Below are 26613 nucleotides of genomic sequence, written 5' to 3'. Positions count from 1 at the left end.
GTAAAGAAGCAGCTTCTTCTGCTTGCAGGGTAAGTTCATCTACTTTTTTTTTCAATTCATTAATTGACTGTAAATGTGTTTCCATTAATAATTCTGTTTCTTGTCTTCTATCTTCACTTTTCTCCCTATTCAGCACATTAATAATCTCATCTTATAAAACAAGTAATGTATATGCTTACAAGTCTTGTTTGAGATGATCTATTTCTGCCTTCATTACATAGTCAGCTTTTCCTGTATTATTTGCATGTGTAATAGCCTCATCCATGTCATGCAAACGAGTCTTTAATTCTTCTTTTTCATGTAATATATCTTCCTATTAATAACCATCAGCCTTCTCATCTAATCAGAATAGTAAAGATTTTACAAATCTTATTCTTAATTCTTCATATTCTCCCAGCAACTGATGATGTGATAACTCAAATTGTTTCTTTTCCATCATCAACTTTTCAAATTCAACTTGGTATCGATATGGCATGTCTTCCAGTATTCTTGATCCGCTCATCATACTAGAATGGCTCGTAGAAATATAAGACAGTCGAGGGTTTGATGATATTGTATCCGGCTCAGTATTGAAATGATTCATGACCTCTTCAATAGAAACCATCAATGCATGCTGGCTTTTTTGTGACAAGGCTTGAATCATTTCAATGTATGTTCGATTATTATCTGATTGAACAGCGATAGCAATCACTAACTGACACATCAGTAATAATTCGTGTAAATCAGCATCTTTAGCTATCGCAGTGAGGTTCACATTAGGAAGATATTCAGGGTCCTGCCCAACAATTTCTTCAAAGTATCTTGTGATTAATTTGTGAAGCTTTTTTTGATTGTTGAACCGAACGACCCAGTTGCCGGTGGATTCAGTTGCTGTAATTTGTTTAAACCACTTTGGGTCACTGTCAATAAATTAGCAACTAAAAACAAGCTTTCATTCTTTGAATGTTACATGTCGGCTAATATTTCTGAAAGAACAACTCCATCAGCTAATTCAACAACTGTATCAATGGGATATGATTTACATTCAAAAGTGTTTATCTTGTTTTTTATTTTTTAAGGATGAGTGAAAAAAAAAAGATATTTAATTTACATTTATATTTCATTATTTACCCATTCAACAAAAGCATCTTCCATAGCTGCTTCCATTTTTGAAAATGTCATTTGTTAAAATAAAGAAAAAAGAAGAAAGAGAGAAAGAGGAAAAGAGGAAAGAAAAATACTTCCCCTTTATTTACCCCTCTTCAATGCTGTTGGGGTAGCATAAAACAGTAATAAAGTCCGAATTTGGTTCTCTCTTAATTGGGCTGAGCCTTGATTGTTATTGTTTAAATTAAACATTTTTTTTTTCTCACTCTTCTCCAGCACACATACAAAAATGCCGTTTGGATTTTTTTCTTCAGAATACAGTGATCAAGGTTTAATGGATGACGGTAAAGTGGATTTATTGCGATTGAGAAAATGAGATGCTAATTCTGTTTTTAGGGAATTGGCAGTTTTTTGGTTTAAACAAAACACAACGTTTTTATGCTTTTGGTATTTCGTAAAGTGTCTCCCTTTTACATATGTTACCTATGCTCATCATTCTATATTTAGATTCTTGGTTGGCTTATTATTATCAATTGTGGTAAAGAAAAAGAAAGGATAGATATGCATACAAATAGATTATCTAAACAGGTTATTAGGCTACACTATTACTTATAACAGCAAACGTACCTGGATTTGCTATTTTATATAGTGTTGGTAATGTTATTTCTATTCTCAGGTAGATCACATATTATGGTTATACTTGTAATTATTTAGTAATAATAATTAGTTTAACATTTATTATTGGTCTCAAGAAACAATTCAGCACAATGTTCGCGCCAGGTAAGCTAATAACCACATTGTTTATACTCATCATTATAACGCGTATAATCATAGTTCGATTCTGGGCTACAGTTGTATACCTTTCATTACTGGTATTAACGCTTGTTCTTTCCATTACAGTAAGTTCCTTACAAGTGAATTCATAATTATACTTATATTAATTATTATTCCTGTCGTTAGCTTCGTCTATTCTTCCTTTCATTAATTTTGGTTATTATTCAATTTGGTGCTTTAGTTTGGTATTCGTAAGTTTATTTTATAATTTATTATAATAATACACAGAAACTAATATATAATTTATAGCGCAAGCTACATTCCTTATGGTCGTGAAATTATTAGACGTTTCTTTGGTAGCTGTATTACATCCATTTAATGCTTCTTTGGTTTAACAATTAATATTAAAATTAATAATAAAATGATCAATACAAGTAATAACATTAATTTGCGTTTCCTTGTCTTGCTTTGATATCGAGCACCCTACACACATATTAGCATCACATTCTTAACGAGCAAATGGTACAAAAGGGTTACCTTATCTAATTCAATGACTGCTTGTTTTACTTCTACGTTGGTTTGTTCTATGTTGTAATCAATTCTATCCAACATAGATCCTTGATCAATCACTAATGTTTGAAGATCTCTAAATATCTCTGCTAATTGATGTATTGATTTTGCTATTTGATTAATCTCCCTTTCTCTTTGGTCAATATTGTTTTCTGATGATTCTAGTACGGCTAATTGTGATTCTGTAAATCCCTATTGTTTTATATTGAGTTGCACCATCATTTTTACTTATTTAATGTTTTACTATCTGTGCATCTTCATCTAATAATAATTCGGCAGCTTCATTACTTAAACTTGATCCTAGTATGTTCACCTTTTTATTTTCTTGCCCCTGCATCTCTATTTTTATTGTATTAATTCATGCATATATACAACTCCATTGCTTTACTCTGTAAGTAAGAAGACTGTATTTTTCTAAATTGAGATGAAACATCTTGTACTTTTGTAGCTAAGCTAGTTTGAATATTTCTTGTTATGGTATCTTCTTGATCCGATGCATTCCTTCCGACTCTTATACGCTGTATTTGTTGTTTTATACGATAAAATTCCTATTTTTCGTATTAGTTTTACATGTATTCATGTGTTTTATAAATTGTACATTTGTTATTTCCATTGTAAGTGCTTCAATAGCTGCTTCATCAGAACTTTTATCTTCAAAACCAGGTAATAAATGCTTTCGATGCATGCCTTTTAATCGAGTAACTGTATATGAATAAGTTAGGAATTCAAGCAGATGAATAATACTCAAGTTTGTCTTTACATTACTTTTATCTTTGATAGTATCAAGTACTTCATCCACTTCTTCAACAATGTCGGTCCTGCAACATTAAAATTGAGTGATTTAAATAGAAAGGAAGGAAGGAAGGAATTACCATTGAGGAGGCAACACAGACATCTCAATCACATGGTCTGAGCTTTCTATTAAACCCTCTGTTTCTGACATGCCAGCAGAAAAATGGGGTGCTGAATGTTGTGTTCTTGCATACGAATTTCTATATTGAAGAAATAATAAAGTTCTGCTTCTTGTAGCCATAAAGAAAAAAGAGAGAAAAAAAGATAGGGCTCAGTTAAAGAGAAATCGGAGAAAGGAAGTTGGTTTTCTTGCTTAAATTATACAAGAAATTTATTTACACTTGAAAAAAAAAAAAAAAAAGTTTATTTGTTTCTTTAGTATACAGTTGACATATGATATCTTGATTCTTCAAAGTCTTTAATTTGTTGTGCATGTAGTCTGTGATGACGAGCACCGTTCTTTAGTCTTTTAGCATAGATTCCGACTACATAAGCAAAATAGATCTAATACATTGTTACTATCAACATTGTAGTAATTGCCAATATTTAAATTACCTGAATTACTCCTACAATAAATATCAAGACACCAAATAAAATAGAAAACAAATTTAATTGTGCTGAACATTCACTTTCTGTGCCTGCATTGGCAGTTAATAAGCCTGGATATTTTACGGGTGTATAATAAGAGCTGTGACTAATATGGGTAGGTTCAATGATTGTCTGAGGGTTTCCAATGCCAATAAATCCCATCACTCGGCATGAATTAATTGTACTGTCTCTTTTGGTAGTGATGAGGACGAGTGATACGATATAAAGTATAAAAGATAATACACAACTGATCCAAACAATAATGCTGAAAGCTTTAGAAAATCGTCTTGATGCCTACATTCAATATTAGCTTTCATATATGAATGCTGTGTAGTGAGCTTACGAATAAGGAGCCAATGATACCAGACAAACCACCTACACAAATGAAGACTGAAAACAATAAATTCATGTAGTACCAAGGTTTAGCTGATTGACTGGAATAATAAATAACAGCTATTTAAAGTATAAGTCACACAAGCATAAGGAAAGGAAGAAAGCAAAATATAAAAAAATACTTTTTCATACAATTGACACCTAAAAATCCAGTTGCACTATAAAATAGATAAACTACCTAACAATAACATACAAGTAATAAGCATTAGATTTTTAGCATTTTTTTTTAGAATTTTACAAAGAACCAGATGGCAATAATAAATGTGCCTAATCTTAAAGGAATGAAACAGCAACATTTCTCCAAGCCAATTCCCATTTTCTTAAAGTTGTTATATAATGAGAGGACTGATTAAATGATGAAAAGAAAGGTGAGGTGGATTGAGAGGTAAATGAAAAAACAAAGAGAGGATAAAGAGGTTAATTAACAATGTTGATTTACTTATTGTTTCTGAGATTTAATTATATGTTTCGGTTACTAAAGTTTTATTAATCCTATTGTGCACATGGTTCTTTCGGACAAAATATCTAACCAGTCGGTCAACGCAGTCACGCAGGGACCACAGGCACCAGAGCCTCCTACCAAATTGAAAAATACGCCCTGATTCCAAGTAGTGGCCAGAAAAATAAATAGATTATTCATCGTCTGAACTTTCATCAACAAACTCGCTCTTCCAAATAGGCTGTTTCAGAATTATGTTTGGTTGTTGCTTGGCTTGTGTGATATTTTTCATTTTTTTTTGTTGTATACGTTTTACTTGTTAAATTCAGGCAATAATCCTACATAGCAACATTCAATAAATACTATAATCTGACAAACATATATATGTACACCGCATACCTTGAATAAATTGAGGTCATGGATGTATAACCCGATGTCTCCATTCTTGATTGAATCGGCATTGTTTAAAACATCAGTATCTCAATCTTTTGGATTACTAGCCAATCATCGTCAACAAGAAATAGTATAAGTGATTCACCTTCAAGCCCTTCTACCGGCATTAAAGGCACTGACTTTAACTTAGCCTTGGTATCGTTACTTGATATGTATTTCCTTAAATGAATGAAGCCAGACAATATCAGCTTGAGTTTATCTGTATAGTACTTGGAAGTACCAAGCTTTTTAGCGTACTCTGCAGCACTAAGGCCAATATGTTTGGCAGTGTTTGTTGTTACTCTCAAATCAACCTTGCAATTGAAACCACTGTCTTTACATTCTTTTGGTTTGGTATCTCCCTTAGAACCCAAAATGAATTCATGTTAGTCAAAATTGTTTAAAAGTGGTACACTGGTGAGGCAAATCAGAAGGAGTACACTTACCATCGTAATCTAATGTCCGTGCCTCGGAATTCACTCTCCATGATAGGACCATGTAGTTTAACAACATAGTCATTCTCGCTATTTTGCTCATTTGGATCGTATAAATACTCATCATGATGCATAGTTTCTAAACTATACAATAAAACAACATTTAAAACTCTTTCTTCGTATCGCCAAAAGTTATACATACATTTGTAAATATATTTTTTGGATTTGTTCATCACCAATCTTGATACTACGTATTCCTTTAATTGTCTTGCTTAGAAATCTTTTTTCATCCTGAATACCACAAAACTTTGTATACAAACTGAACTGTCTTCTTACTTTTTTTATGACATTTTCAAATGTAGCCACATCATAAGTGAAGCTTGTTTGGATTTTGGTGAGCATTGTCCATAATGATATGGAATCCTCACATTTCAGGAAACTCATTCATGATATCCATAGCATCGTTGATGAATTGAACATAGTGTCCAGAAGTAGCTCCCTTAGGAACGGAAATTCTATCCTCTCGTGCTTTTGTTTTTGTGGCGCTAATAATCTTTCTTCTTTTGATATTTCCAGACTCTCTAATGGTCAATTTGGCGACACTAAAAGCAGAAATTGCCCTAATAACTGTCTGCGAATTGGCTTTAGTAGAAGGGGTCTCAGCTATTGCAGTCAAATCTTTTGCTGAACAGCCTCTACTACGGTGTATGTTGATGTCAAAACCTGGCTCATCAACAAATACGCAGTTATTCAAGAAATTGGTGCCCTTCTCGATCCACTCTTTGACCCAAGCTGCGCGGGCTTCAAGAGTTTTTTCGCAATTTCTGGCAATAGCATGGCGACTTACTACTTTGAGGCTGAGACTGCACTCTTCTTTCATGAACTCTGCGACTCTAGACTTCATAATTTTTAGCCCAGCGAAGCTCTTGATCAGACCTTCTGTTGCATTCTGAATTATTGCAGAAGGGTCCTCATCAAAAACCTTGAGGAAGTACGATTAGTTTTCTTCAAAGGGATGCTCTTTTCTGAATCATTATTATAAGCTTGTTTCCATTTTCGTGCTATATTGTAATTAGCATTTGCAGCTTTAGCTGCGTCTTTTGGTTTCATTAGTTTTTCATTAAGGAAAAAAAAATCTTCTTCTGTTCTCATCAATGTAAATATTGTACTGAGTAGCCCTTTCTTTTTGAGCTGAAGGTCTTCCATAACGACATCACACTCATTCACTTCAAGTTAAAGCTTTTAATTTTTGATAGATTTTCGAAGATCAGTCAAGCTCTTTAATCTGAATGATTTCTCCTCAAGTATAGAAGTTGCTTCTTTTCTTTCTTCAATCATAATGCTTCCGTGACCATCTTCATAGAAAAACTGCATGCTAAAATAAAAAAGCTAAAAGTGAAAAAGAAATAGTTTCTGTCAAAATGACCATTTGCAACTCATAACAAAAAGACATGTATTCTTTACAGTGAACAAATAAGCTTTTGTTTGCAAACATGTACAGTAAATAGTAGCTACATTCTCGTAATTTGCTGTTTTGAAAAGTATACTTTGAATCTGTCGTTCTATAACCATAAATCAAAACTTTATTGGTTCTCGCATTAGTACTTAAAAATCATTAGAATGACTCAAGCCAACATCACACCCATTATAATAAGGCCACAATTTTAGACTATGACTATTCTGATTACTCACAGCTTTCACTGCATTTCTCTTATTGTTCCAAACCAAAATTACTTTTTTAGCCAACAAAAAAAAACAAAAAAAAAAAGGACAAGCACTATTTACAAAAATGTTTATGTATGATACCAAGAGATGATCATTTTAGATATTTATTCATATTCAATTCTGCAGCAGAATTTTTTAGTACCAACAAGACAATATCCATCTTGGTCGACTATTGTCGTGCCTAGTTGAATCCAACCATCAGGACATTCTTCTACACAAAGAGGCGCGGCACCAAACAGATCACACACATCAGCATTGACAAATTTCAAAATGATTAAGGCAAAAAACAAGGTGATAATGGCTACTTTCATTTTTGTACCAAAAATTAGATAAAAGGGCGCCCTTTTTCAATGAATGTCTGTTGGTATTTATTTGATTAGCAAGCGATAAAAAATGACAACCCCTTCTTCTTTTATTATGAGTCTGGTCGAAACAAGAATATGGTAATCAAAAGTGTTTTATTTTTGATTGGTCATATCCACAAAACCAGTTTATGCTTTTTGGAGGAAAATATCCAACAAAATGATAAACAAAGTAAGTGCTGCTATATAATTGGTTACAGTTCTATACAAGCTATAGATACATTAAAAAGCTTGAATGTGAGCCTATCATCAAAAAATTATTCTACTAACATGTACTACTTTTTTGTTCGACCCATCTCGCGTTAAAAAATGCTAAAAAACTGTAATAATAAAATGCAGACCAATAAGGAGAATTCTTTTAAAAGCCAATCACAACACTTTCCAAGGAATTAGTCCCTAATTCTAATGTAAAAATAGGAACAGCAGACTTCCAAATAAAGAAAATGAAAATCAAAGGCAAGAGGTGTTTATGGTTTGCAGCTACGAATACAAATATGAATATCAAGTATATTTGATCGAGATTTCTTCACTTCAGAAGCTATACATTGTATATTTTGAACATAAAGATTCATGGCTACTTTTTAAGCAGATTCGTTACTAGACTTAAATTGAGTAAGATTATTTGTGCAAGCTTACGCAGTCGCTCCTTCTTAGACTGCTTTTTCGACTAGATTATAGTAATAAAGCCTTGATTGATCTCATCTTTGTTCAGCATACTTTTTATACTCTTCTGCAAGCAGTCTGCAAAAAATCCTTCATGCTGTATTAGCTATCTATTTCGGCGGCTCACTTGTACGACCTTTGTATTTCAGATGAAGCCTGGACACCTTTTGTACAGAGAATTAAAAGTTGTACGAACTGTCAAAGTTAGAACTCAAGAGAGAATAAACTCATATATTCGAATGTCTTTAAATGATAGATTATGGTCTACTCTGAGTTTTCAAGTAATAGATCGAACACTGAAAGCGCTGGTTTATTAGATATTGCTGAAATTGCGAATTTTTCAATTATCCTTCAATAAAGAACGCATTATATTTACTACTTTATTTATTTTTTATCTTAATCATAGAGTCCTTTGACACTGCCTAATTTTTCAGAATTCGTACATCATGTTTAGGCTATGAATGATTGTGAATTACACGTTCAGGGTGACTAATTTTGTTTAAATTCAGAAAACCCATAATCAGAAATATGCTTGTTTAATTGCAGCACGAGCTGTACGAGCACCCTTGATATAATTTGCGTTATTTTGTTCCTCTTTACTAAAGAGTTTGGGTTCGGCCATCTTTTTCAAAATGCCTTTGATTTCCTTTCGACAGACTTCTTGGTATTTTTGTTCTCCTAACAGTGCCCTTTCACAAAATCCCAGCCGAAATTCTTGAGTGGGTCTCTGTTCTCGATCTTGTCTGAGTTAGACAATTTTACTTTTTGATTCGATTACTTTGCCCATTAATATCATTTGAAGTATTTACTGTCAACCTAGCCATTCATAAATAATGTCAGAAAGAGCTGAATGTTGGTTATGAACACAAGGTTCACTTAGGGTTGTTTTTTCCCCTGTTTTGCTGTTGTCCTATTCCTTATCTTTACGGTGGCCTTCCTCAACTTGGTAAGAGCTATGTACTTCAAAATAAGTAGCTGGAATAAAAGCCTAGAAATAGAAGACTGTTAATCTATTGCATTGTTTTATATTGTTTGCCGCTTGTAAGATTACTCGCCTTCTCATTCTTTTGCTATTGCTATTATTAACGCAAAGAACTATATGACAAAATTTACGGTTTTTTTTTTTTCCTCTTTTGCTCTTTATTATAGTACTTCCGACACCAGTTTACAGTTTGCTTGTTTTTTATATTTCTTAATTTTCATGTTTATTTGTGCCAGATTGCTCTTTGATTTTTGTAGTTATGCCACATTAGATTATTAGTAAAATGAGATTCTTTTCACACAAATGCTTTAATTAAATAAAGGTACAACGTCACCACTTAAAGTCTTTTCAAAGGTGTTAAAGGAGGGTCGAATAGATTCCTGTGATGAGCTGGATCTTGGCCTAAAAGTCTAAGTGACAAGCCTCCCTCCTTCCCTCCCTCTCTCTCTCTCTCTCTCTCTCTCTCTATATATATATATATATATATATGCTCGTAGATATGTTGAAAGGGCATGGAATTAAACTTGGCAGCCTATAATACTTTATGTCCATACTATCATGATGACAATAGCCAGTAAAAAAACGTTCTTTTTCTCTCTTGGTCTGTGATATCCCAGATTGTAATTGCTTTGTTTTTCTTTTCACTTATGAGTACCAGGTTTGCATATTAAAGTAAATCAATTATGAATATATGTTAATATTACTATTCTAGCTATAGTTATCTATTGCTTGACTAGTCAATAGTGACTGTAAAACCTTTTTTTCTTGTTGCCAATATGATTTTGTACTTATACTATATTGTGTATAACATTATCCTATATGATAATGAAGCTCACACCTACTTGTGGAAATAATTTAAAATCTAGGGTTGCTGTTCTTTGTTTATCAATTTCAAAACCTAGCAACTGTTTGGCTTTTCCTTCTCCCTTTTTATTATTATTATTATTGTTAATCTTCTAAGCTTTATGTATACAAAATACAATAACTTTGAAAGTGTTAATATTTGTTTATTGCTTTATTTATCTGTATAGTATGTGTCTAACATATATAATTTTTCCACTTCCTTCCATAGTAATAACGATAATGAGTTGTATTAATTCGTCCACTACAGCAATTGCTTTTACTATAACAAAGCAAGGACCATAGAATACTTCATTCCAATCTTACGAGATCCAGCTCGCCTTTCAAAGGGTCTGCCGATGAGCTGTTCATTGTATCCAGTTCTTATGCTTATAAGAATTTAGTAAACAAATCGTTGTCAATGTATCATTAACTGAGTCTATGATAATAGTAAGCCACCTTCATACAAAAAAGGAGATGCGCTCAATTATGATGGCCAGCTATACTATTAACAGCTTTTGCTGCTGTAGACTGGAGGGAGCAATTCTCTTGTGCCTCTAATTAATAAAACTCCGTCGTTCATGGCTTCAGGAACTTTTTACATGATGATTAGTATCCCTAGCTTTTGAGCCAGTTGATATACTTAAATAAGATGCCAATCATAATTTTCCTTTCTTTGAGGAAGTCTGTTTTCATTAAGCTCTTGACCCAAATACAAAGAATTTTTCTTCTTGCTGAGATCGTTGAAGTTCAAAAAAAATGCAGCGGCATAATATTATAAATGGGATTTTTTGAGTAAAGTGTCTCAATAAAGGGGAACATATTCTCCATTGCCTATCATCTTTAAAAGTAAACGTGGGCTTAGAAATGCATATTAATCCAAAAGTGCCACCTACTGCATAAAACATCACATGCCTTTCCTACAACAACCGTCACTCACGAAATTGAAGTTGAAAAAAGCAGTCAAAGCCTTATCTGAAAAGTATAAAAAGGAGTTGTTATTCTGTTCTTTTTTCTCCTTCACTAATCACTAACCCTGCATTAATGTGGAGGTATGTGTCATAAGCTATATTATATGTTTATATTAGAAGCTTATATTATATTTTTGTTTACAGATTTATGGTATATGGTTTTTAGTATTGGATTTGGTATTGGTTTGTGTTTCGGCTCGTGGGTGTGGTGTCAAAAACCTTTCAAATTACTGGAGGCTGCAGCTGAAGGTGAGGAGAAAGAATGTTTTCATCCTGCCTGAAAGGGACGCCTGGAAGGTGGGAGTTTTTTTTGCCAAAAACTGTCGCGGAGCAGACTAGTTTTTAAAATTTGTCTTGGCCAGGCAAATTATTTTTCAAATCCAATGCAAATGAAAAAAAAAAAAAAAAAAAAAGAAAAAAGGCTTTGCTTCATTTAGGGACATCTTCTTTTCTTTATATGAATATGAGTTAATATGATACAATGATATTGTCAATATTTATTATTATTTCTTGCTGTTTATTCGATTGATTTACTTAATCTTCAGGACATGACAACTTTAAAAACTAACATGAAAGTGCATCTCTAAGAAATAAATCTTCAAAACCATTGCATTCTTTTTTTGCTTTCAGTTAAACAAGCGTTAATACATTAAGAAGAGCAAATAAATTCGTGTGTAATATTATTCATAACTAAGTATAATATTCTACACCTCAGAATGTTTTGTTTAGTTCTTTTATGTATATTAAAACTAACATGACGTGTACCATCGTGAAATTTTAAAAACGAATTAAAGTAATGGCACTGTGGGTTGATTATCATCAAAGTTAAGAACACCAATTTAGCATGTACTTTAGCATCATATGTACAAGTCAACAAAGGTTATATTCAAGCTTTTCAAGTCTGAAAACAAAGCAGTTGGAACCATGTGATAACGTGAGTTATTAACAGCCAATAGAAATACGTTAGAGAAAGAATACAATCGATATGGGCATGATCGTGTTTTAAAGTAGATTTCTCTTTTTCAAAGCTGTAACAATGAATCAAAGGTGGACTATTCGTTGGTAAAAATAAAAAATAAAAAAAGAAGCATGTATGACATATATTCTAGGGAAAAGTCTATAAATCTATTCATTTATTTTTGATTCTATAAAAAAGGTACGATGAGAAGCATAGTAATATACAATACACAAAATGCTGATAATGAACTTAATAAAATGGATACATAAAAAAAGGTTGAACGGGTTGGGCATAGGTTTCCTGAGCATTTTTGGGTTCAAGAGAATCCCATCTAGAATGCAAATAATCAGTATGCTGAGGACAACAGTTATTCGATTCATGGCCATAAATGTTTTGTTGCTGAGATGATATGATTTCATGTGGGATACTGTAAGCAGAAGAAGAAGCATATGTATTGTAACCAAGGGGTTCGGAACAAGAAAATGCTTGAGGATTCAAGTAGTAAGCTTTGTTTTCTGAAGAAGGAAGCATAAGGGATGAGGGTTGGTGCTTAAAAAGAATGTCTTCAGGGTATTGGCAGGATGGCAAGATGGGTGTTGAAGTAGAAGAATACTGTGAATAAGAAGACAAATAAGGGTCGTAGGGGCTATTCTTTTCTTCAAACCAATCAAAGTTATTGTCTTGCTCTGAGCATTTATTATTCCCACGTCGATAGATGGCAAGTAACTGTCTTCTGTTTTCATAATCCACGGCAGTAAATTCATTTTTAGGGCGCTTTTTGTAAGCTCTTGTGTTCTTCACCTTCTTTTTGGGAGAATATTTATAATTAGGATACCTAATAAATTAAATAGTTAGAATAAAATAATACAAATACAAAGAATTCACCATTTACAGTCTGTAGTGTTCTTGTCTAGCCAACTCTGCTTTCTGGCGGTAATGCTCTTTTTCTTCATCAGCCATTTCTTTCCACCATTTAGCAATAATTTTAGAAATATCGCGATGATTGGCGCCTGGGCATTCTTTGACAATTTCTTGCTGCTTTTCAAGTCTATAGATCATGAAAGAATTCATAGGACGTGGCACTTTATTGGACGATGAAGTTTTACAAGTCATTTTAATAATCAGAAAGGAATGATTAAAGCTTTGAAATGAAGAATTTTGCGTGTATTTATATATCTTGAACGCTTAGCGAGACAAAAAGTTGATTATTCTCATACGCAGATTAAGCCATTCCCTTAAAGGTGTATACTTCATTGTTATATAAAGCATAAAGAAATTTATTTATATGTTATAAGCTGTTTTTAAACATAAAATAGTTAATGATCGGCGTTGTTTTTTTAGTAAAACGTTACGATTTTTGCTTACTCTTGAATTATTAACAATTTTCTGATGAGCTCATGTTAAGAGAAAGAAAAGAGGAAATAGAAACTAAATATAAAAAAAAGTAGCAAATAAGCAAGACATATTAAAGCATACTTTATCAATTTAAAAATATATGGTTTTCATTGTATTTCATGCAGCTAAATAAGATTTAATTTATTGATTTATAAAATTTTCAATGTCAAAAACATAGAGTTGCATTACATCATCATTTAGTGTGTATTTTACATTGAAGTTATCAGCCTATATACGTTCTGAATAGTCCTTGAGAGATTAATAGTAAAATACGTTCAATCTAAAGTTTATTATTTGCTAATTAACATTTCTTTATTGCGAATATCGCATGTTATTTTTGATAATGTGCAATAAAAGAAATACAAGTTTGTTGATGAACAAAAATAGAAATTACTACTGAAGTCAGGCACAAAAGTCACTTGCTTCGTTTGGAATTCTGTATGTTCAGCAATCATTTACAAGTAAAGTATAAAGAATCATTATCGAACTGTTCAGTGAAATAAATCTGTACTAAATTGGTTAGCCATAGATCTAATCATGCTGTGAGATGAAATTAATATTCTTCGTTTTTCACAATTACTTGATTTAATGATTATCTTTTTATATATTTTCATGTTATATTTCTTGCTTTTATGTATAACCATCATCTTGTTATTGCATTTATTTAGGAATTAACCAATTTATGACAAAGTATATTTTCTATTCTGTCTCATCTAAAAGTTTTTAAAAAAAAAGATTTGTTTGCAAGATTTACTATTGAGCCTTGAATATTCTTTTGAACAGAGTTTGTTTTGGTTTGTTTCAAAAACTAAGCAACATGGTCAGGAAACTGAACAATACAAATGGTATAAGAAAAATCTAAAAATGAATAGTGAATATCTTTAAACGATTCAAAGATGAAGAAAAAACAATTTTAAATTAATTTTTGTGGTATATTCCAAATTTAGGAACGACTAGGAAAATTTTGAAACCTGCTAAGTGAAAAAAGCCAAGACGACAAAAACTTCACAAACACTGTCGTTTAGATTTTGTAAGCGCAGTAAAATATCCGTTTCCGGAAAAATTATTCAATCTTTTCAATTAAACGAAGGGAAAAAGTTTTTTTTTATAAAAAAAAAAAGAGGTATTAAGTTATTTTGTCGAATTTAATAAACCACAGTTTTTACATGTTCTGAGTTCTTTACTAGCAGCAAACTTTTCTATGATTGGTTTTAATTGAGTACCGAGGTCCACACAGTAGAATGATTCTTCATATATTATTTTACGACAGTTTGTATTCTCACAATACCATCTAAGTGAATCTATTATTTTATTATTAGTCATTTATAAGTCACTTCATTAATAATCTGATTTACCTATATGATGAGATAATCTGACTCTTTCAATAACAATTCCTATTGTGTTTTCGAATCGGACAGGATTATGGGGTACGTTAGCTAGTATAAAGTTAATTTTAAAATATACTTTTTTAAGTAAGGGATACATACGGGGAAGTAGAAACATGTCACCTTCATTTATATGAATATCTTTAAATTCACCATTTTCCACTATTTTAATCAACAAGTTTCCTTTGACTTGGTAAAAGAATTCCTAAAACAAAAAAAAAAAGGATGAACATCTCTCTATCTTAATATCTATTGGTGTATTTGTTTGTGTACCTCAGTTTGATTGACATGATAGTCTGTTCTCTTGTTTGGCCCACCAACAATCATAATAATTGTATCATTTCCTTTATAAAGTACTGAATTATTGACAGGTGGTTGAAGTTTATCACTGTTTTCTTCCAACCATCTAGGAAAATTAATTGGTAGTAAAGCCATTATTATTATTAATAGTAGAATGAAAGAAAAAGGGACCTTAAAAGTTTTGCTATCTATTAATCTTATAATAGCAGACAATCTCAAAAAATTGATTCATCCATTTTAAATCTCAGATAAGACAAAACCAATACAAAAAACTATGACAAAGACCTCCAATCTTCTCCTTTTTTTTTCTATCCTTCTTTATCTTTATATTTTTGTATATAAAATGTTGTATTATTTTATTAATAAAGTAAAAGCATACTCAATATGTAATGTAAAAAATAAAGCCGCGTTGATTCCCTTCTGTACAGTTCGATCATTGCTTATTTAGTAATATCTTTCATGCAAAATTTGTCTCCTGATTTAAAAGGCTCAATAAGAAATTTGGCTTTTTTTTTCTTTACGACATATTCTGCTAGAGTATGCAAATGCTGATTCCTTGCGGCTAGTGATTATAAAAGACCAACTAAAAAGGCTTATGTTTGTAACTTGCTTTATTGATTGACATATGGCTATTAGATGATCCACAGAAGCATGATTATGAGGGGCAACATGTTAATAACTTAATAGGTAGTATATGTCTCTATAGAAAAGTAGACTTCTTCTGTAAAGTGAATAGGGCTTACTGATGGGTAGTATCAATTTACATGATTACTAGACATTTCCTTCATTGATCACGTAAGAGCATCATTTAAAAGGATAGCTGGTAGACAATCAAAAAGCACAAGACAATAACAAGACTAACAAAATACACTTAAAAAAACAGTACAAGACTTAGATGTGCCAAATTAAAAGTGAAGTTAAGCATCAGTGGACTGCATTATTCTTTGGGAAGGAAGCTTTACCATGCACCTATTTAGCTCATCGATCGAAAATGTATTAAGCCCATTGCCTTTGGGCATTGCTTGCTTCAAAGTTATTAAGGATTATTAAACATGAAAGAAGCTATCAATGACATAAATGAAACAGACATTGAGCAATTATTCGGAAAGCTCTCGACATAATTACTTGAAGCCTTATTATGGTATTTTTGATAGACTATGTAATGTTACATCCAAATAACTTCAGTACAATACAAATTATGCATTCCTTCCATTCAAGTTTATGTTTCAATAATTAAAAAGATCATGTTTATGCTGTTCTTTTATTGCATAATCTATATTTATGTAGCTTTTTTTCATTAAAATAAAGTTGTTTGTTTAATTTTATATACAAAATAGAGTGTTTCAATATCCATTTGATAGTGAATAACATACATATGTTTATAGCTAAAGCAGTATTTTTTAAAGTAGACATACATAATCCTGCCTTAGTTATCCTTCATCTTTTTTTTTTCAGTTAATACAGCAATAACTATTGTATAAATAAAGATAGTCAATATACAAACAGCGGGTATAGTGAAACGGACAACTTGAATAGGAGCACAAGTAAGTCTAATACAAAAAAAATAAGCTTTTTATGTACTTTACTTTTTTTGGTGTTTTTTTTTTTTTTTTTTGTTACTTTTGAAAAGTCCAAGTACTTGTTTTTTTGTTATGTTCTGGCATAAAATAAGGATCTTCGTCATCATCATCACTTTCAGCATAAGATATAAATTCTATTGCTTCTTCTTGTTCATTGTCTGATATTTGTGATGATAATAAATTATATTCTTCTTCTGGTATCATTTTATGTGTAAGAAAAAAGGTAGTTTTGTTAAAAAGAAGGAAAAAAAGTGCAAAAATCGACGGAGAATGAAAAGAATGAAATGAATCTATGTCATGCTACTTTAGATCATGCTTTTAATAAAAAGAAACAATGATAATCAAAATTTGAAAAGTGTGCTGATGGCTTGTTTAAAAAATTCTTCTTGTTTAGGATCTTTTTTACTGTGTATGTGTACGACTTGAATAACCAGTATTTAAGCTACGCGTATTATTAAAAAAAAAAAGGCATCCTCTAGAACAGATAACACGACTGTAATTTATCATCCTACCTCTGATTCAAGCCTTTAAAAATGTTTACGTCTAGCCATCCCATAATAAGAATCAAGAAGAAAAGAAAAGAGATTGTTTCGTACCAAAAAATCAATGTGCATCTATCTCTGGAAACGCTATACCAGAAAAGGTGCACAAACAAAAGTTTTTGGCGCCGTTGGTGATGAGAGGGAAAGCACAAGAGCCAACGACGATACCAAAGGCGGGTCGCCACCACATCCTTCATCTTTGTTTCGCTAACCTTATTAATAAAGGACTGGCTTTTTTGTCTGTTTTTTTGAATCTCAATTTCATAGAGTTTTCCAGAAAGAAAAGAAAAAAATATTAAAAAAGAAAAGTATGTGCAAAGAGTTAGAAAATAATCACGTAAATGGCTTGGATAAATCAAAATCAAATAACAAAAAAACGTACTTTAATACTTACTTCTTGCCTTGAGAATTTTTTTAGGACATAAAAATTTTTTATTAGTCGGTCATTGAAATTTCAATAAATATAAATAGAATTTGAAGATTGTAATTTGCTTGTAACCATCTTTCTTTACATAATGTCTAACCCTAAAGTTTTCTTCGATGTCTCTGCCAACAGCAAGCCTCTTGGCGTAAAGTATATCTCATTAAACATATATTCGCGTAAATAACTAAAATAATCATGTAGCGTATTGTTATGGAATTGAGAGCTGATGTTGTCCCTCAAACTGCTGAAAACTTCCGTGCCTTGTGTACTGGCGAAAAGGGTTTCGGCTACAAGGGTTGTTCTTTCCACCGTGTTATCCCTGAATTCATGCTCCAAGGTGGTGACTTCACCAACCACAACGGTACTGGTGGTAAGTCCATCTACGGTAACAAGTTCCGTGATGAAAACTTCACCCTCAAGCACACTGGTCCCGGTGACTTGTCCATGGCCAACGCTGGTCCCAACACCAACGGTTCTCAATTCTTCATCACCACCATCAAGTGTTCTTGGTTGGATGGTAAGCACGTCGTCTTTGGTCGTGTTACTGAAGGGTAAAGTTTTACAAGATAAAAAAAATCAAATAGAAAAGCTAACTGTGTCGAATATAGTATGGATGTTGTTCAAAACATTGAATCTCTCGGTTCTCCCAACGGTACTCCCAGAGCCAAGATCATCATCGATAACTGTGGTCAATTATAAGTTGCTTCCTCTTGTCTCCAATAAAAAAAGCTTAATTTTTTGTTCTAACTTGATCGCGTCTTTTTTTTTTTTATTTTTTATTTTTTTTAAAAAACAATGTCTGCAATAAAAGGTTTACTCATTGACCTCAGTGGTACTATTCATATTGATTCAAAAGTTATTCCTGGTGCAATTCAAGCAATCGAACGTTTAAAAGCGAGCAACATTCCTTTCAGGTTTATTTTGTGAACTGTTCTTATTGTCATCTCCACTTACATTCTTTGTAGGTTTGCTACAAATACAACAAAAGTGTCTTCGCGTCAATTAGTAAACAAGTTAAACAAGCTTGGATTTCAAATAGAAGAGAAAGATGTAGTAATTCAACAACTAAAAATAAAAGTATATTCACTGTTATTAGGTTTTTACTTCCTTATCTGCCTGTCGCGATATGATTCAATCTAAACAACTCAGGTAATATAAAATAGATGCTGTTTTAATACTTCAAGTTAATGAAAATCAAGACCTTTATTGCTCATGGAAACAGAAGCAGAAGAAGAATTTGAAGGAATTGATAGAAATCAACCCAACTCTGTCGTTATTGGATTAGCACCGTCAAAATTTAACTATGAAAAAGTATGGGCATCCTTTTTCTGCATAAAACATACTCTAAAGTCACTTTGTAGTTGAATGAAGCATTCCGATTGATCACAAATAACCCAGATATATATTTGATTGCCATTCATAAAGCAAAATACTTTGCTGATAAAGATGAAGAATTATCAATGGGACCTGGTGGTTTTGTACAAGGTAAATTCGTATTTTTAACAAAAAAAAACATGTTCTTATATGACTTAAAAAGCGCTTGAATATGCAACTGGAAAGGAAGCTATCATTGCTGGCAAACCAACAAGACAATTCTTTGAAATGGCATTACAACAAATGTATGTACTGCATAATTGGTATGCAGAGAACTAATATCTTGATAGCAATATGCTGGATACTCCTGAAAACGTAGCAATTATTGGTGATGATGTTCATAATGATTTAGGAGGTGGAGCAAAAGAACTTGGATTGCAGCGTTATTTAGGTAACAATCTACTTGTCTGTGATCAACATTGATCTCATTTTTTTTCTATAGTCCAAACAGGCAAATACAGAAAAGAAGATGAAAATAAAGACGAAAACATAAAGGTATTTAGGTCCATTGTAGAAGCAATTGAACATGTTTTAGCATAAAAAATAAAAATGAAAATTAAATGATTTTTTGTGTTACTTGACTTTTCCCCTCAATAATTTATTTGCCTCTCTCTCTTTTTTTTTTATGCTTCATCTCTTTTCATGTCTAATTTTGAGAATAGACAAAGATTAAGTAGTTCTTTTGGTCCCTCTAGAAATAATAACAACGATATTTCCGCGGAGCTTAAAGTAGGCGCGCGTGCACAAACACAGGGCAAAGTAGGCACCATTAGGTTTGTAGGAACAACGAGTTTTCAAACAGGAAAATGGGTCGGCATTGAATTAGACGAACCTCAAGGAAAGAACAGTGGTGTGGTTCAAGGCAAGAGATATTTTGATTGTAGACTGAATCATGGTGTGTTTGTTAGACCCAGTCAAGTCAAAGTGATTGAAGTAATTTAGAGTTTTTGTCTACATAAACGAGAATGCTAATGCTTTTAACATGTAGGATCAAGCTACAGTTGAATCGCCTACACCAACCGTGAGCTCTTCCCGATTTGCTCCTGCTAGAGATCCCAATTTAGCCGCTGCCACCAGTAAAACCAGTACCTCGACTTCAACCACCTTATTACCTTCTCGCATCAGTCGATTACCACAAAATAATGCCATCTCAGGCCTTCGGAGGCCTACAGTTGCTGGCTTGGCTAGCAATAACAAAAAATCAATATCACCTCCCATTAGTCGTGAGAAAAGAAGCAGTACTTTATCTCAATTCAAGTCAGAAACATCTTCTCCTTCTTCTTCTCCAACAGCGTCTCGTTCGAGCTTTTCATTTGCCCAGCATCAAGCGGAGGAAATCAAGAGCAAGCATAGATCGGATGACTCACGCCTTTCCAGGGAGATTCGAGTCAATCAAAGAAAGAGCCCTGAAGTGGAAAGAGAAGAAGAACCAGAAGAAGAACCAGAAGAAGGGCCTCAGCAAGATAAAAGCCAAGAGGAATTAGAGAGACCTCGAGAGATTATCCATTCTACACCTGAGCCCAAAGAAATCACTATCGAGCAAGAGGTTGTAAAAACATCTTCAACAGGTCTAAAGAATAACAATCAGCCAGCCTATGGCTCCTTGGCTGCCAATTTACCTGTCAGTAAATCAGAACAGATGGTCCCCTTGAAAGATTATGAAGAACTTCGTTTGAAATTAAAGATCCTTGAGACCAAACGACAAGAAGATCGAGAAAGACATAGAGAGCATGAAAAGGTGAAGGAAGAGGCAGAACAATTCTTGACGTTAAGAAATAAACTGCAAGGTAAGCACTATGTTTTGCTACCCTCTTTTCTTCTTAACCTATTTGATTAGATAAAATATCGGATTTACAAAGGGAGTTAAGAGAAACAAAGAGAGAATTAAAGGAATCAGTAACAGAGCAAGAAGCATATGAAAGTAAATACAATGATGCTATCGAATCACTCGAAATGATGACACTGGACAAGGAAGTAGCGGAAGAAAAAGCAGAGAACTTACAGCAAGAGGTCAATGTGTTAAAGGATAAGATTGAAGAGATCAGCGTGGATTTGGATGTGTTGAAAAAGGAAGCTGATATCATGAACCGTGTGCCTGAAAGAGATGGTGAGGAAAAGACACCTTTGGAAGTCATTCAACTTGAAAGACATAACGAGAGATTAAAGGAGGCCCTGATGAGGTAATGGTTGTATTGGTAGCATCATACGCTTTTTCACTAAACCTGTTGTATGTAGACTGCGTGATGCAACTATGGCTAGAGAAAATGAACTTTGTGATAAAATTAAAGAACTAGAAAAGGAAACGCACGAACTGGAAGAATTAAAAACTCAGTTTAACAAGACACGCGAAAGGCTTCGGTTGGCTGAACTTACTATCGAAGAACTGAAACAATCTCTTGATGATGCTTTGGGCGCTGAAGATTTGGTAGAACAATTGACAGAAAAGAACTTGGCACTTACAGAAAAAATGGAAGAAATGCATTTGGTTGTAGAAGATTTGGAAGCATTGAAAGAGTTGGCTGATGAGTTGGAAGATAATCACATTGAGACTGAGAAACAGTTACAAGCCGAGATTGGTAAAATAGCAGAATGAAATGATGATTATCTCTAGCTAACCTTGACAAAAAAAAGATCATAGAGATATGTTGTTGCGTGAACAAATGGAAAGAATGAGAGCAGCAGAAGAGACAAACGCGGATTACGAAACTACAATCCAGCAATTCAGAGAGCTAGTTACCATGTTACAAAATGACTTGGAACATTTAAGACACAAGGAAGTAAGTCAGCAGAGCGAGCAGAGAACCTTGAGTAGCCAATCTCAAGCCATGATGTCGCTCAACATTCAACTTCAATCGACCGTGATGAAGGCTCAAGCCAAATCCATTGATCTCGAGCTTCGAAAACTGGAAGCTGCTCAAGCCAATGATCGATTGAGTTACATTCAACCTTACCTCCCCGATGCCTTCTTCAAGACAGAAAATGACGCTATCTCCTGTGTCTTGTTATTCAAGCGATTGGTCTTTAAATCTGAATTGATTATCAAACAGCTGGATCAAAATCATCCTATCAGTGAAAAGATCATGGATACAGTCCCCGAAAGTTTGATATCAGTCTGTGAGATGCGTCAAAGGGCTGGTTGGTTAAGTGATTTGAGTAAACGTTTCGTGACATTTATTGTCAACTGTAACCCGATGACCTTCATCAAAATGGGACAAGTCTACCATGATTTGGTGGGTACTGAAAGAAGATTGACAAATATCGTAGATCTGTTGCGTACAGATGAAGTGAATGAAGCTGAATGTGTAACTGAGCTCCAAAGAATGATTGCACAATTGGAACATCTGAGCGAGATCCATTTGATACAAAATGAAGAAAATAACGTAGATCAATTCTTTGGTTTAACTCGTGCATTGGATTTGAATGCAGATAGATTAACTGTAGAACTTACCTTTGTTAGACAAGCCTTGGATAATGCCGCCCGAAAAGAAAGTAAATTAGAAAAGCTTTAGAGGGCGTTTTTGGTTACTTATCGTTATTGAAAATAGATATCACTATTATTGAAGGCCTTAATAAGCTAGACTTCGATTATCTTGAACCTTTAGGACGCTTGATTGTTCAAGCAAAGAATAGTAAGATATTGGCAAAGTAAGTAAAACAAAAAGTACTATACATTTTTTCTTATGTTTGACTTTAATAGGAAACTTTTACGTCAACTCGAGGATTTATCTGAACAAGCTCTAACGCTTACATTTGATTATTTGCATCGATTCAAGATGCTGTATGCCATTAGTTCTAAGATATGCAAATTCTGTTATGAGACCTACAAACAGGTTGCCAAATACACTGAAACTAAGGTTGGAAGCAAAGAGGACATAAGCCTAGAGGCAATTCGACAAATCGTGTACAACAAAGCAGACGAGATCTTAGAAATACCCGAGAGCACAATGTGGGAAGGATGCTTAAAAACTTTGAAATCTCTTACCAATGAACTTGGTTCCACCTTTGAAAGTATCTCCAATGAAACCAAGACGCAAAAGATCACTATTAGTGTCTCGCCTTGGATTCAACGTGCGTCTGACATGAAGGCAGAAATAGTGATTAATCATGATATGGAACGTAAATTGCAGCAGCATAGTGATGAAATACTTAAGCTCATAAAGGATGTTAAATTAAAGGTATATATGTCCGTAACGAGACCCAAAAACTTAAAAAAATGAAAATAGGATCAATCGCTTCAAGAAGCCAATGTCAAGATTGAACTATTAGAAAAACGTATGGAGATTGTCAAGAAGCAAACAGAGCAGATACAAACTCTTGAGGAGTCACTATCAAAATCTCAACAGCAACAACAAGAATACTCGCAAGAGGCAGAGAAACTTAAAGCAGAATACGAGGGACTAAAAGAAGAGCACGCTCAGTTACAAAAGGAAGTGGCTCAAAAGGAAGAAAAGCGTTTATCGGCCACAAAAAAGGCAGAGATGTTCTTGGAAGATACTTCGCTTTTGTCACTTGATAATGAAGATAAGAACATTGACGTTTATATTTTAAGTAACCAACTCGAATCACTAAAATCAGCAATTCGATATCTTCGTGCAGAGAATGCTTACTTGAAGGAAACAGACATGCTTAAATCTTTGAATTTGGACTATTATCATTCACGTCAAGTACCTTCTACACCTCCCCTGACAGATGATGATACATCCGACGATGACGATGAACAAGTAAATCAAGTCGCTGCTAAATCCATGGTGAGATCTGTTGTACAAGAGACACGTACACTGATTAAAGATGCACGTATCGCAAGTGCAACAGCCAAGGTCATACAGTTATCTCCCGAAAGAAGAGGAGGTAAATGGCAAAGCGATAAGAAATTACCCGATTATCGATACCAAATGCAGCAATCCGTCCTGTATACTCTCAAACGTCGTTGTGAAGTATTAAAAGAAAAAATGAAGCAGATTCAAACCAATGAAAGATATACCAAAGGGAACCAAAACACAGTAAGTTTTTAACAGGTTTTTTTTTTTTAAAAAAAGGCAGTTTTACATCTTACACTTTTGATGTAGTTACTGGTTGATAAAAAGAAATTGAACAATGCACTTGCTAAAGTACAAATACCATCCAATACTAATAATACCGAAAAGAAACTTGTTCAACTTGAAAGCTTTAAGGAATTTGAAAAGATTCATAATATGTTTATTCGATAATTGTTATGCAAAGATAAAAAAAAATAAAGCTTGCCTTTTTCTTATTTATGGAATATATTGTATATAAAAATGAAAAATAAATGGTTAAATAGTTTAGACACAAGTAGGAATGGCAGACTGTTGAATGTTGCTAATAGTTGTCTTGTTGACATCATTGCTGGCTTTTTCGGCGCGAACATAATTGAGGAATTCTTCAAACAAGTAATAAGTATCTTGAGGACCACCTTTAGCTTCAGGGTGAAATTGAACAGAAAAGATGGGCTTAGTAGCGTGTTGAATGCCTTCATTGGAACCATCGTTGGCATTGACAAAGAGACGCTTCCATTGAGAAGGCATGTTTTTATCATTCAAAGCATAACCATGGTTTTGAGAAGTGATATAACAAAGACCGGAATCCACATTTAAAGCGGGTTGGTTATGGCCACGATTACCAAAGGGCAGTTTGTAAACATCAAGACCAGCAGCCATACCGAGCAAGAGGTTACCCATACAAATACCAAAGATAGGTTTATTGAAAGTCTCAAAAGCAACCTTGAGGTTGTTGATGGTTTCGATACAAAAAGTAGGAGAGCCAGGGCCATTAGAGATAAAGAGACCATCAAATTGATCAGCAGACTCGTTAAAATTGTAATTGTGAGGCAAAACAGTAACAGCAGCACCACGGCTGGCAAGACAGCGAAGAATATTTTGCTTTACACCACAATCAATGACAGCAATCTTGACATCACCTTTAGTATTGTAAGTGATAGGGATCTTGGTAGAGACCTTGGCAACCAAGTTTTCAGAGTTAGGGTTGGGGAAATCAATAGAGTCGATATTATCCACAAGATAATCTTCACCCACGCAAATTTTGCCCAAAGTAGAACCTTGATCACGTAATAATTGGGTGAGAGCACGCGTATCCACGCCAGAGATAGCAGGAACATTGTGACGAGTACACCACTCACCAAGAGATTCAACAGCAGTCCAGTGAGAGTACTCAGTAGCGTAGTCATTGACGATGATACCTTGAACTTGGATACGATCAGATTCAAAATATTTGAAGAGACCAAATTCATCCTTGATTTGTCCAGGCACACCATAGTTACCGACCAAAGGTTGAGTGAAAACAAGGATTTGACCAGTGTAAGAAGGATCGGTCATTGATTCGGGGTAACCGACAACAGAGGTAGTAAAGACCGCTTCACCAAAGGCAGAGACAGGAGCACCAAAAGAAGTACCAGTAAATATTTGACCAGTCTTCAATTTGAGAGAAGCAGGAATAGATTCGTTGTTGTTAATAACAGGCATTTTGATGATAATTACTTATGGACTTTGTTTAATAGTTTTCAGATGATTTCCAAACTAATTGAAGATTGATAAATAAAACATGTATAAATTTGGTAAATAAATACATACTTTGATCACAGATATAATCGGCCGAGCACTTTTCGTAAGCGTGAATATACATAAACTTTCGAGGTTCTAAACAATTATTTTTTGCTTATAGTTCACCTTGAGAGACTTAAGCTTGTTTTTTTTAAAAAAAAAAAAAAGAAAACTTTCTTAACAAGGAAAAAAAAAAAGATGAGATAAAAATTAGGTTCTTATTTATATTTTGATCTAAAGTGACTGTTATCAGCCATATTGACTGATCGTGTATACAAGTGAATCATTTTAAGCAAATGAAAATTGATGTTTCATTTTCCCCCCGATTGAAACCTGGCTATTACACCAATCATACAAACTCAGGAGATAAGAAACTTGTTCATATCTGGAAGTAATGTGTAACTATTAAATTTTGTTACCTTTTACAAGGCACAATAAAAGATGCACTAAAGGCAGAAATAAGACTTTTATTGATGAATGAAAATAAAGATAATCTTTAAAGTATTCTTTGGTTGAACTATGTTACAATAATCCTTGCCTTTTTGCAACAACTTCTGTAGTTTGATAACAAAATTTACAGAAAAGGAAAATACCATTTACAAAAGTAGAATACGTTTTATAGTAACACACTTTTTTTAATTTAGAATTTCATTCAAGTAATCTAACTACTTGGGTTGAATTCATTTAATAATCATTACTTAAACGTACAAATTGAGAAAAAATAGGACCGTTCACATGTGTAACAGCTTGTCCAAATATCAGTTTGTTCATCCTTTTATTATTTCAAGCTTTATTAAATCGGGAAAGCACGGCTAACAATGGCTGATTATGGTATAGTCTTATATCTTGCATCTTAAAATTCTATTCACAAACTTGTGTATTCTCAGTTGCTAATTATCTTACATTTAAAGCATGTCGGAGTTTATTACCGTTTTTTAAACTAGCGCTATATGTCTCTCGAACTTAAAATTCTAGGTACAAAAAACATAAAAAGAATCGCTTCAATTAGAGGGCATAAGGATATAATTT

The 26613-nt window shown here is 33.3% G+C and overlaps 12 protein-coding genes across 12 annotated transcripts; 4 read left to right on the top strand and 8 right to left on the bottom strand.

Annotated features, from left to right (window-relative positions):
* Positions 1–1375: 1375 nt before the first annotated feature.
* On the top strand, positions 1376–2239 carry RO3G_12873 (uncharacterized protein; the record flags this gene model as incomplete). Its single annotated transcript, XM_067667457.1, has 7 exons — positions 1376–1430; positions 1594–1624; positions 1736–1762; positions 1814–1866; positions 1921–1985; positions 2047–2111; positions 2170–2239. 7 exons carry the CDS (start codon positions 1376–1378, stop codon positions 2237–2239), a joined length of 366 nt encoding a protein of 121 aa, XP_067523558.1.
* Positions 2240–2343: 104 nt separating this feature from the next.
* RO3G_12872 (uncharacterized protein) lies at positions 2344–3373 on the bottom strand (the record flags this gene model as incomplete). The annotated part of the gene is made up of 5 exons (XM_067667456.1): positions 2344–2622; positions 2675–2769; positions 2819–2978; positions 3029–3248; positions 3303–3373. The coding sequence occupies 5 exons, from the start codon at positions 3371–3373 to the stop codon at positions 2344–2346; spliced, it is 825 nt and encodes a 274-aa protein (XP_067523557.1).
* A 224-nt stretch (positions 3374–3597) lies between these two features.
* On the bottom strand, positions 3598–4219 carry RO3G_12871 (uncharacterized protein; the record flags this gene model as incomplete). Its single annotated transcript, XM_067667455.1, has 3 exons — positions 3598–3726; positions 3778–4104; positions 4154–4219. 3 exons carry the CDS (start codon positions 4217–4219, stop codon positions 3598–3600), a joined length of 522 nt encoding a protein of 173 aa, XP_067523556.1.
* Positions 4220–4559: 340 nt separating this feature from the next.
* RO3G_12870 (uncharacterized protein) lies at positions 4560–4805 on the top strand (the record flags this gene model as incomplete). The annotated part of the gene is made up of 2 exons (XM_067667454.1): positions 4560–4588; positions 4685–4805. 2 exons carry the CDS (start codon positions 4560–4562, stop codon positions 4803–4805), a joined length of 150 nt encoding a protein of 49 aa, XP_067523555.1.
* Positions 4806–5932: 1127 nt separating this feature from the next.
* On the bottom strand, positions 5933–6412 carry RO3G_12869 (uncharacterized protein; the record flags this gene model as incomplete). The annotated part of the gene is made up of 1 exon (XM_067667453.1): positions 5933–6412. One exon carries the CDS (start codon positions 6410–6412, stop codon positions 5933–5935), a length of 480 nt encoding a protein of 159 aa, XP_067523554.1.
* Positions 6413–8778: 2366 nt separating this feature from the next.
* RO3G_12868 (uncharacterized protein) lies at positions 8779–8880 on the bottom strand (the record flags this gene model as incomplete). The annotated part of the gene is made up of 1 exon (XM_067667452.1): positions 8779–8880. The coding sequence occupies one exon, from the start codon at positions 8878–8880 to the stop codon at positions 8779–8781; it is 102 nt and encodes a 33-aa protein (XP_067523553.1).
* A 3378-nt stretch (positions 8881–12258) lies between these two features.
* RO3G_12867 (uncharacterized protein) lies at positions 12259–13122 on the bottom strand (the record flags this gene model as incomplete). The annotated part of the gene is made up of 2 exons (XM_067667451.1): positions 12259–12844; positions 12902–13122. 2 exons carry the CDS (start codon positions 13120–13122, stop codon positions 12259–12261), a joined length of 807 nt encoding a protein of 268 aa, XP_067523552.1.
* A 1090-nt stretch (positions 13123–14212) lies between these two features.
* RO3G_12866 (3-hydroxyanthranilate 3,4-dioxygenase) lies at positions 14213–15224 on the bottom strand (the record flags this gene model as incomplete). The annotated part of the gene is made up of 5 exons (XM_067667450.1): positions 14213–14262; positions 14571–14705; positions 14760–14840; positions 14913–14994; positions 15063–15224. 5 exons carry the CDS (start codon positions 15222–15224, stop codon positions 14213–14215), a joined length of 510 nt encoding a protein of 169 aa, XP_067523551.1.
* Positions 15225–16515: 1291 nt separating this feature from the next.
* Positions 16516–16873, bottom strand: RO3G_12865 (uncharacterized protein; the record flags this gene model as incomplete). The annotated part of the gene is made up of 3 exons (XM_067667449.1): positions 16516–16559; positions 16590–16639; positions 16710–16873. 3 exons carry the CDS (start codon positions 16871–16873, stop codon positions 16516–16518), a joined length of 258 nt encoding a protein of 85 aa, XP_067523550.1.
* Positions 16874–17726: 853 nt separating this feature from the next.
* Positions 17727–18334, top strand: RO3G_12864 (peptidyl-prolyl cis-trans isomerase A1; the record flags this gene model as incomplete). The annotated part of the gene is made up of 3 exons (XM_067667448.1): positions 17727–17780; positions 17837–18186; positions 18244–18334. The coding sequence occupies 3 exons, from the start codon at positions 17727–17729 to the stop codon at positions 18332–18334; spliced, it is 495 nt and encodes a 164-aa protein (XP_067523549.1).
* A 761-nt stretch (positions 18335–19095) lies between these two features.
* On the top strand, positions 19096–23942 carry RO3G_12863 (uncharacterized protein; the record flags this gene model as incomplete). Its single annotated transcript, XM_067667447.1, has 13 exons — positions 19096–19120; positions 19173–19254; positions 19300–19400; positions 19452–19512; positions 19672–19942; positions 19998–20796; positions 20847–21189; positions 21245–21585; positions 21641–22498; positions 22555–22654; positions 22707–23184; positions 23233–23857; positions 23908–23942. The coding sequence occupies 13 exons, from the start codon at positions 19096–19098 to the stop codon at positions 23940–23942; spliced, it is 4119 nt and encodes a 1372-aa protein (XP_067523548.1).
* Positions 23943–24309: 367 nt separating this feature from the next.
* RO3G_12862 (carbamoyl-phosphate synthase, small subunit) lies at positions 24310–25506 on the bottom strand (the record flags this gene model as incomplete). Its single annotated transcript, XM_067667446.1, has 1 exon — positions 24310–25506. The coding sequence occupies one exon, from the start codon at positions 25504–25506 to the stop codon at positions 24310–24312; it is 1197 nt and encodes a 398-aa protein (XP_067523547.1).
* Between the last annotated feature and the right edge of the window lie 1107 nt (positions 25507–26613).

The sequence above is a fragment of the Rhizopus delemar genome, genomic scaffold, assembly GCF_000149305.1.
Source record: "Rhizopus delemar RA 99-880 supercont3.11 genomic scaffold, whole genome shotgun sequence".
NCBI lineage: Eukaryota > Fungi > Mucoromycota > Mucoromycetes > Mucorales > Rhizopodaceae > Rhizopus > Rhizopus delemar.
Note: the sequence above shows the minus strand (reverse complement) of the source record. Positions and strands in the feature narration are given on the sequence as shown.